Genomic DNA, 10192 nt, shown 5'->3' on the forward strand with positions numbered 1-10192 from the left:
GGGAACGGACCTTCTGGGTGGGAGGCGAGGGCACAGCTTGTTCAGGGACCTCAAGCAGGACTTGGCTGCCTGAGAACAGAGGGAGAAGCAAGCTGGGGGGAAGGGGAGGCCGGGAGGAGGGGGAGTTTGGGCTTTTTCCTGAGGGTGACGAGCCACTGAAGGATTCTGGACTAGAGGAGACCGGGCTACCCTCAAGTCATGCGGGGAGAGGCTGGAAAGGAAGTGAAGGGAGAGGCAGGTGAGGATGTGTCACCAGAATCCGGGGAGCTAGGTGGTCAGCACCAGGCAGCCAAGCAGAAGTTCTGCGAGTGTGTGGGCTGGAATGTCACCAGCGCCGCTGGCTGTGAGTTTACTTCACAGACTCAGGAAGCAAAGGAATCAAGGCACGTGCTGCTGGGAGGCCCACGCCAGCCTTGGAATCTGGGTGGAGTCCAGGTCCCCAGGCCTCCTGCTCCCCGAGGCGTCTCCCCGGCCCCTCTGCGTGCTGGAGGTGCCTTGATAAAGAGGGGCTCAGCCTCTCGCATCAGAGTCACTAGCTGGTGCTTTCAACTTGGCCTCCAATCTGGGCAGGTGGGCGGTGGTCTCACTGGGGAGCTCGTCACCCAGCCAGGCTCATCCCTGGGAGTGGAGGGGGTACTCGTAGCTGAGGAAGGTGGCGGCTTTGACAGGAAAGGCACGGGCACTGTTGATGCCGAGCCCCCGGAAGAAGACCCCCAGCCCTTCCCGCCGGGCGCTGCTCACCATGCAGTCCAGCAGCCCCCGGTGCACCCTCTGCCTCAGCCCCGCCATCTGCATCCGGGGCTTGATCACGTCTAAGGGGGTAGCTGTGACCCAGGAGGTGACGCCGGCAGAGCCCCCTGCCACCAGCACTGTGCCCGAGCCTGGGGTAGAGGAACTGGGGGGGAGGGGGTCAGACTGAGGAACGAAGCATCCTCCCGCATCCGCAGGCTGCCTCCCCATCCTCCAGGGCTCAGTCCAGCTCCCCTCCCCCACTCCTCTCTGTCCTCCACCCTCTCATGCCCCTTCGCTTACTGGGGTTCTGGCCATCCGGCGTGAATTGGCGACACAGCCATTCATAGGTGACGAAATAGATTCCCAGGGTGGGGTTGTCCCGCAGCGTCAGGGCCCAGGCTCCCCGGAACAGCCCCCGGGGCCCCTCGGCCTGGAAGATGGAGGCCGCGCAGTGCACGGGCCCCCGGTACTGGGGTGGGGGGCTCCCTGACTTCCCCTTGGGCTCTGTCTGGTTTTGTAGCCAGACTTTGATGAGGTCAAAAGGGGCCAAGCAGTAGGCCTGTAGGGAAAGAAGCATGAAGGGCCTGGGTGGAGCTTTGGACGGGAACAGTCCCTCCCTCTGATCTCAACGGCGGGGGGGGGGGGGGGGGAAGGCAGCAGGCAGCCAGGGCAGCATGTTCCTTCAGAATCTCGCCCGCTCTCAGCCTCTCCCACGTGCAGTGGGCGATGGGCCAGAGCCCCCTCCCTTAGCATCAGGCCCCTGCCAGCAAGGGACACTGCCTCTCCCCTCAGCCGAACTTGCTGGCATGCACGCGGTGCTTAAGAAAGGGAGTTCCCTGGCAGTCCAGTGGTTAGGACTCGGTGCTTTCATTTCAGTGGCTCAGGATCAAAAAAAAAAAAAAAGGATTCAGTCTTTCAGTCTGTGCCCACGAAACAGCAGGGGACTGACCCCTCCCCAGGGTTAAGGAGGGCACCTCAACTTCATAGATTCCCCCTTCCCCACCTCCTGCAGGACACCTCTCAGAGGCCCCTGGGTGGAGAAGCGCCTCTCGCAAACCCCCAAGCGCTAGTGTCCCAACAGAAGGTGGGTGACAGGGTGGGATCTGCGGGTCCTTGAACTTTATCACCTGGCTGGGGCAGACAGGACACAGATTCGGGGTCATGTTAGTGCTGGGGACGTGGAGGGAGGTTGTGGGGAGGGGCCGAGGTGTGGGTCAGGGACACAACTAGGTCAAGATCAGCTGTGAAAGTTCAGGTGAGAACTGAGGTCCAAGCTGAGGTTAGCATATCATTTATGGGCTTATGTGGTTTTTGTTTTTTTCTTTCGTGGAAGGTACACAAGTTCAGTTCCTCAGCCCTGGAGATGGCTGATGGCAGTGGAGGCTGGCGGTTGGCTCCGGTGATCTTTAGAGGGTGGCAGTTTGCTTATTTCCTCCCCTGCAGGAAGGGCAGTGGGTTGGGGTCCCCCCTGTGAGATGGCGCCCTGATGGCACCCTCCCAGCAGAGCCTGCGGGCAGTGCTGAGCTGAGGGCTGCTCCAGGGGGTAAGCTCCTGGGGGTGAGTAAATGGCTGGGCGGGCTACAGCCCCTCCCCTCCCCATCCTGTGCCCACAGGGGCAGTGGGGACATCAGACATTGCTGCTCTGTACAACAGTGTCAGCCTTAGCCGAGTCAGAAGCAACTTTTGTACACAAAAGAGGTTGTCATTCCCTGGCCCGTGCTACAGAGTCTTCCTTGCCACCTCCACGTGAAAATACATTTTCCGTTCCAAGACGCTGTTAACCAGAGCCGTGCGCTTGGTGGCAAATGGGGCTCCAGCCGGTCCCTGGACCCCATCCCCATCAGTGACCCGACAGGCCCCAGTTCTGCCATCTGTTCTGCTTTCCAAGGAGCCAGAGGGGAGGAGGACGGAGGAGCTGGGCCCGGCTGAGCCTAACTCAGGCCACTTAGCCTGGGGGCTCCTTCTCTTCGTTGTTTTTGTGGGGTGCAGGTCTCAGGGCTTGGGAAATATGCAGGCATGAGCCCCACACAAGGGGCAGAAGCAAAGCCAGGGCCTTTTGGGTCTCATGAATGATTAATTCATTTAGTGAGCTCCTAACTCTGTCCTTTGTCCTTGCTCTCTGCCTTGGTACGTGTACAGGAGCATCAGGGCAGGTGTCGAGTAGAGGGCGACCTAGGGCCCTGGCTGGATTGTGGGATGGAGCCAGGTGCACGCCCTCTGCCTCTGAGCTCAGGCCCCCACTTAGCTGGGGATCCCCCTGGTGCCTGGAGGCCCCTCTTCCCTCCACCCCACCCCTCGAAAGCCCAGTCCTTAAGCACTGAGAACAAAGACCAGAACCAAATGATTAGAGTCACTTTATTATAACACCCTGAGCCTCTCCCAGCGAGATCTGTGGACAGGCCCCGGGTGAGGCTCACAGATGGAAGCAGACCCCTCCAGAGGTGGGCAAGCCCTGCCAGCCTCAGAGGGTGGCATCAACTGCTTCTCCATCACGTCCTCTTGGCACTGTCTCCCCCCCACCCCAGCTCTCTCTACCTTCTGCCCCCTCTGTTCTCCATGACCCTCCCCTACAGACCTGCAGCCTGGAAGGCCACAGCTCAGCCAGTCAGGGTCCCGGGGAGCAGCCAGGAGCAGGCAATTCTCCCACAGCAACTCGTGTTCCCCTCGGGAAGGCCTGGGGTCTGCAGCCGTGGGTCGCCAGAGGGGCCTGGGAGGGAAAGGAGTGAACTGGCCATCACCGTGCCTGTGCCTGTGTATGTGACCACGAGCGCGTGCGCTTGCCCCAGTGTGTGCACGTGTCCCCATGCCGCCCCCTCACCTGCAGGAACGCCCCCTGCGCAGCCAGCTATGAAGACGTGCGTATAGCTGGGCAGCTGGGCCCACCGCTCCTGGTGGGAGGCGGCCGTCAGTGCCAGCAGGGCGTTGCTGTAGACCCCGAACAGGACAGAGCTGACCACAGCTATGCTGGAGATGGGGAAGCCCATTCCCTTGAAGAAGCCCAGGAGCTGCAGAGAGACACGGGATACTAGCTGGGTGGGTGCTGTGGGAGCCTCACCCTTGCCCTTTCTGGGCCTGGCAGGGCCTCCTCTGGCTGGAAACTGCTCCTGGGCCCGGCCACAGGGAGGTGGAAGCAGGCTAAGGCTGGGGGTGGCCTCAGCTCCACTTTGGGGGCATTAAGCTACTGCTCAGCCCCCCAGGGGCTCCAGATTTGGGTCTTCTTTCTCTCTTCCATGGTCAGAGTTCTGTGGGCGGGGAGGGGAGAAGGAAGCTGGCACCGACTACCCAGAGGTCTCCCGCCCCAAAGCCCCCCAAAAAGCCAGCCACCCACCGACTCGTGGCGGTAAGTCTTGGCCATACAATCAACGATGCCCCAGTATGTGGTCTGGGTCTGCAGCCGCACCCGGACAGGGAGGACAGAGCAGGTGGGCAGGCTGGGCATCCTGCCCAGCTCATCCCTCGGCCCCTCTGAGCGGGATGCCAGCAGGGCAGGAGAAGCGGAAGAGAGCCTCCGTCAGCCAGGCCCTGCTCTCTCCCTGATGTCTGGTTCAGGTGACGTCTTTCATTCCTCGGGTGCCTCCCCTGGACTCACCTTTACAGTGTCAAAGGGGTGTCCCAGGACCAAGCCCAGAGCTCCTGTGGTGACAAGAAGGTGCTATGAGTGAGGACCCTCGGGCCAGGCCGAGGAAGCAAGTTTGTACCCAGAGGGGAGCGGGATTCAGGCAGGAGGAAGCGGGGCAGGGCTTGCCTGCCAGACTCCAAAGAAACGCCAGCTGCCCCTTGCACCCTCCCCCACTCCAGGCACTGGGCTAGGAAGGTGTGGGGACAGGGAACAGCGGAGAGGACCCTGGCCCTGCCTGGAGGGCGCACAGGCAGAGGGGAGGAGCCAACCCCAGACGCCCAGTGTCCTCGCCCAGACCTGACACCCGAGCATCTTGCTGACTCATCTAACTGGGGGACTCCGGGGCTCCTGCCTCGCTGCCAGCTCGGCTCCCTCCTGCTGTCCAGGGCAGGGCCTTGATGCCGGACCGGCCCTCCCAGCGCTCTGCCCTGCAGCCGGCAGTGCAGAGCTGGGGGCCCTTAGAGGAGTCTATTTTTTTTTTAATTTATTTATTTTTAATTAATTATTTTTTTTTTGGCTGTGTTGGGTCTTTGTTGCTGTGCGTGGGCTTTCTCTAGTTGCGGCGAGCGGGAGCTACTCTTCCTTGCAGTGCGCGGGCTTCTCACTGTGGTGGCTTCTCTTGTTGCGGAGCACGGGCTCTACGCGTGCGGGCTTCAGTAGTTGTGGTGCACAGGCTCAGTAGTTGTGGCTCGCAAGCTCTAGAGTGCAGGCTCAGCAGTTGTGGCGCATAGGCTGAGTTGCTCCGCGGCATGTGGGATCTTCCCGGACCAGGGCTTGAACACGTGTCCCCTGCATTGGCAGGCGGATTCTCAACCACTGAGCCACCAGGGAGGCCCCCTTAGAGGAGTCTTACTGGCACCAGGGGAGGAGGGCCCAGCCCCCAGCGTCTCCCCACCTCCTGGTCCTGCCCTCCATAGCGGACGCTGGTCCCTGAGCTTTCAGTGAGGTCACAGCCCCGGGAGGCAGGTTCAGATGTCTCTTTCTGCAGAGAGAAATGTCACCCAGACGCTGGACTGGGTCCACAGCACAGCTGGCCTCAGGGCACGTTGCCAGGTAGGGCAGAGGCCCAAAGGGGAATGCAGGACAGCAGGTGAGGTCAAAGGTGAACTTCCTTTCTGAGCCCTGGAGAGTGGCTCCGGCGGTGCAGGTGCGTCTGGGAGAGCGCTCAGCATGGCACCTGGGCACTTGGCAGGTATCCAGGTTGTTGGGGCAGCCTGGGGACTGGGCAGCAGCACCCGCCCACCTGCGCCTTCCTCTCCTCTCTCCTCCAGCAACTCCCAGGAGGCTCCAGGACGGCTGGCTCTGGGTGCTCCAAGGCCACCAGGACTTTGGCTTCAGCTCCTCCTATGTCACCCACCTTCCCCAGGAAATGACCCGTAATTGGGGTTACTATGACAGAAGGAAGAAAAGTGTCTCACCAGAGATCCAGCCGGCCACAAACTCCTCCACGGGCATTGTCTGGCAGGGGCGGGCACTGGTGGCTCCAGCAGAGGGGACGCTGGTGAAAGTGTAATTCCACCCTCCCCCTGACCCTGGACTGATAATCTGCTACTAATGTTTAACCCTGGGTGAGGGCCCAGTGCCAAGACCAGGACGGGAAGTGAGCCAACGCAGGCGGCCTGGTGGCCTGGAGCTGTGCAGAGCTTGAAATCTCACAGGGCAGGGAGGATGGCCCACGGTGGCCTGACCCCCCCCTTGCCGGCCAGCAATGGCCTCGCAGTGTGACTAGGCCTGGCAGCTGGGTTCAGGCGCTGGTGGGGCCCCTCCAGGGCTGCCTCAGTCAGCCAGGGTTTAAGAAGCCAGCCCGGCCTGGCCCAAGCAAGGCCCGCGGCGGTGGGCCTTGGCCACAGGGAGGCAGGCCCAGCAGGGAGGAGTGACTCACCGGGGCCCAAAGCCGCCTTCTCCAGGGGTTGTTTACGACTGACTCCCTTGCGTGTGTCAGAAACAGCCTCCCTCGCCTTCCCCTCCCCATGCCTCTTCCCGGGGGAAGGCTGGGGACTCGGTGTATAAAGGGTAGTGTGTCTCTCTGCCTGGGGGTGACCGGGCTATGACTTCCCACTTCTCTTCGGACAACAACCCAGACTGACAGGACAGGGACCTGAATCCCTCCCTTCCTCTCTGCTTCCTTAGACCAACTTCCTCTGTCGCCAGTTCATTAAACAAGTGCTATAGCATGAATGATTTTTTAAAAATAAATTTATTTATTTACTTATTTTTGGCTGCGTTGGATCTTCGTTGCTGCGCGCGGGCTTTCTCTAGTTGCGGTGAGCGGGGGCTACTCTTCATTGCGGTGCACGGGCTTCTCATTGCGGTGGCTTCTCTCGTTTCAGAGCTCAGGCTCTAGGCGCGTGGGCTTCAGTAGTTGTGGCACGCAGGCTCAGTAGTTGTGGCTCGTGGGCTCTAGAGCACAGGCTCAGTAGTTGTGGCGCACGGGCTTAGTTGCTCTGCGGCATGTGGGATCTTCCCGGACCAGCGCGCTCGAACCCGTGTCCCCTGCATTGGCAGGCGGATTCTTAACCACTGTGCCACCAGGGAAGTCCCAGCATGAATGATTATTCCACTCACCTTCTTGCTCTGTTATGAACTGAGTATGGTTAAATACAGTTACTCTTTGTTTTGAAAATGCTATTTTGTATCATTTAAACATTTGTTGCCACTTTGCTGTACACCAGAAAGTAGCACAACATTGTAAATCAACTATACTTCAATTAAGAAAAAATTCGTTGCCTCTTTTTATAAATCAGATGATTGCTCACCTGTTGTGTTTTCCGCTAAGTGTCTGGTATTTTTATTTTTCCTACTCTGTCATCTTTCTCTGCCCCAGAAGGGGGGCAGTGTACATGGGGTGGAAGCCAGCACAGGCTGTGGCATCTTCTAAACCGGGTTCCAGCCTCAGCCGCCCCGGGCAGCCGGGTGATCTGTGGCCAGGCACACACTTTGAGGTTCTCTGCTCCCATGTCATTTGGGAGGCTTGGGAGGTCATTAAAGGGGGTTTCCAGGTGTTAGTGTTGTCGACGAAAATAATCAATACACAATCTATAACAGGAATTGAAAAGAGTTTTATTTGAGCCAAACTGAGGACTATAGCCCAGAAGACAGCCTCTCAGATAACTCTGAGGGACTGCTCCGGAGAAGCATGGTTTTCAGCACAGCCATCAAAAAACCCCCAAAAAACAAAAAAACCAAAGCCTTTCTAGGCTCCAAGTGCCCTCGAGGTGCCACCCCTGCTCTCTGACTTCCTCCGGCCACACTGGCTTCCTTCTCTTCTTGCAACAGGCTCCCGCCCCCCGGCCTTCACACGGGCTGCTCCCTCTTCCAGTCGGCCTCCTCTTGCCTGGGCTCAGACTCACCTGCGCAGCAAGCCCGCCCTAACTGGCTCGCTGAATGCTGCCATCTGCCCCACCTGCCCAGCATTCCAGGTGTCCCTTCCCTGGTCCAACCTTTTCTTTCACTCATCACCTTCTGACACACTATGCAATTAACTTGTTGTCTGTCTGAGCAGGGATCTCTGGCTGTTTTGTCCACTAATGTTATCTTAAAGGCTTAGAACTATGTGTGGCACAGCGTAGGCAATGAAGGAGAAATGAATGAGTGGACAAGTGAGGGAACAGCATTAGTGGGCTGCCCTGCAGCCAGCCCTGGGTCTCCAATTCTCTGTCCCCATCTCCAACAGGACCCAAAGAATGTAAAGTCCTCCAAATAGCCCCAATCTGCCCCTGCAGATCTCTTACAGCTCTTAGTTTCCCATCAAATGCCCAAGGACCAGTCCTGCTGATGCGTCTCCTCTCCCGCTGCTGCCAAAGCAGAACACATCCACCCCCACCACATTCTCGTGGGTGGACAGGTTCTAGGAAGCAGGGTTCCGTCTCTGACCCCCTCCCCCTGCAGCTGCCCAGGGCCCCTGGGGTTGCCCCCAAAGACCTTCCCGAGTACTGGTCTCTCGCGGAAGCTGGGCTGTTATCCTAGTTCTGCAGCTCACTGTCTCCTGAGTGATGCTGGGCAATCCCTCTGTGGGCCTTTATTGTTTGCAAAAGTAAAGGACCAGCCCAGCAGATTGCTGAGTCTAAGGCCTCTTGGCTCTAAAGGCCTTCAGGCTGCCCTGTCACTTCAGAATGGGTCCCACTCTCTTCTCTAATCCCACTACACCTCCCCAGCTCAAAGGAGACCCATTGCCACTCCCCAGAGGCTGGCAGAAGGGCAGCCCCACCCCTGACTAGTTCTTCTCCAATCCTCCAGCAAGTTCCACCAGCTTGACCCTCTGCCGGAGCAGAGCTCTGATCTTGACATTCTGTAGCTCACGACCTCCAAAATGGCCTCACTGGCTGCTAAACCCACCACAGCCCTACCCCTGGTGTTCATACCCCAACCTCCAGGTGCAACCCCACCTTCCCACCTGCTGTGCTCTGATGGCCCAGGGCTTCCCTGGTGTCCTAACCATGCTCCCACACCTCCCGCTACCTGGAACGCCTTCAGGAATCTCTTCCAGCGCCGCTCCCCGCTGGATCTGGGTTCCAGTCTCCTCACCACCACCACACGTACTGCCAGACGTCAGCTTTGTTACTGAACCTTACTGATCCTGTTTTCTCATAAAATGGAAATATAATACTCACCTCTTAACTTAGTGTGTTATAAAGATTAAAGCACTTAGAAAAGGGTCCAGCACATTGTATATGCTCTGCAAATGGCAGCTACTATTGTTCTCATCTCCACTCCCAAGGTCCATGAGGATGACATGAGGAAACACACGGGAAAGTACAGTAGGTGCTCAGGAATTGAGGACGCTGCTCTTCCTGCTTGTGACATTTTATAGCTCTTAAGGCAATTCTGTCATCTTATGTAGCTTTAAACATGCATCTCTCAGGACTTCCCTGGTGGTCCAGTGGTTAAGACTCCACGCTCCCAATGCAGGGGCCCCTTGTTCCATCCCTGGTCAAGGAACTAGATCCCGCATGCCTCACGGTGCAGCCAAATAAATAAATATTTAATTAAATAAATAAACATGCATCTCTCCTGGGCTTCTTTCTCTCTCCTCTCTCCCTCCACTCCCCAGTGAAACCCCTGAGGGCAGGGGCCACGTCTCACCCAGGTCTCCATCCTCTGCCCCAGCCCAGGCCGCACACCCAGTAAGCACTCAACACACTGAACTGTGCTCACACTTCAGTCCAGCTGGTTTAGGGAGGCCACCAAGCCACTGTGGCCTGTCCCAGAGCTGAGAACCTGGAGGGAGATGCCGATTCCCACTGCTCACATCTGAGCTTCCTTGAGCCCTTAGATCATGCTGGGAAGGAAAACATGATGTAATGGGCCAATCGTGGGGCAGTGTGGGTCCCGCAGGGCAGGCAAAGAGCTGTTTCAAATACTGAGGAAACTTGGACTGGGTTAGGAGCTGGAGCTGCCTTCCAATGCGCTGGAATCAGGGCAGGGCGAGCCCTCTACCTTCCACCCCCCCACCCTCCTGATCCCCCAGCCCATTGTTGTCACTTAGAACAACCTCTGGCTACTCTGGCTTAGGAAGGCGCCGTATGGACCTGTTTTTCTCTCTGAGGCACCTCTACACCTCAGGCACACACATGCTGGCCTTGCCAGGACATACATGTTAGTGACATGACCCTGGGGATAAGTGGTTTCACACCTGCTTCTTCGGGGCCCCAATGCCTCTCCCAGCCTGCGAACGACGCAAGGTGTCCCAGGCTGTGTGTCCAAGATAGTGAAGGCTCATGTGACTGCTCCCTGGAATAACAGGTGTGCCCAGCCTGGATTTCTGACATGTAATCTGAGGATCTCTGGAAGTCATCGAGTACAACCTCTTCATTTTACAGAGGAGGGAACTGAGGCCCGGAA

At 58.2% G+C, this 10192-nt stretch overlaps 1 protein-coding gene across 3 annotated transcripts; it reads right to left on the reverse strand.

Annotated features, from left to right (window-relative positions):
- Positions 1-544: 544 nt before the first annotated feature.
- Positions 545-5888, reverse strand: SLC25A45 (solute carrier family 25 member 45). Of its 3 annotated transcripts, XM_068555670.1 has the most exons (6): positions 5770-5888; positions 4323-4365; positions 4061-4133; positions 3559-3737; positions 1033-1298; positions 545-881 (listed from the first exon to the last, which is right to left on the reverse strand). In XM_068555670.1, exons 1-6 carry the CDS (start codon positions 5804-5806, stop codon positions 613-615), a joined length of 867 nt encoding a protein of 288 aa, XP_068411771.1. In that variant the 5' UTR covers positions 5807-5888; the 3' UTR covers positions 545-612. The 3 variants fall into 3 exon arrangements, with proteins under 3 accessions (XP_068411771.1, XP_068411773.1, XP_068411772.1); XM_068555672.1 differs by lacking the exon at positions 3559-3737 and having other exon boundaries at positions 1033-1291; XM_068555671.1 differs by lacking the exon at positions 4061-4133 and having other exon boundaries at positions 4322-4365.
- Positions 5889-10192: the final 4304 nt, after the last annotated feature.

Source organism: Eschrichtius robustus, chromosome 11, assembly GCF_028021215.1.
Source record: "Eschrichtius robustus isolate mEscRob2 chromosome 11, mEscRob2.pri, whole genome shotgun sequence".
NCBI classification, from domain to species: Eukaryota; Metazoa; Chordata; class Mammalia; order Artiodactyla; family Eschrichtiidae; genus Eschrichtius; species Eschrichtius robustus.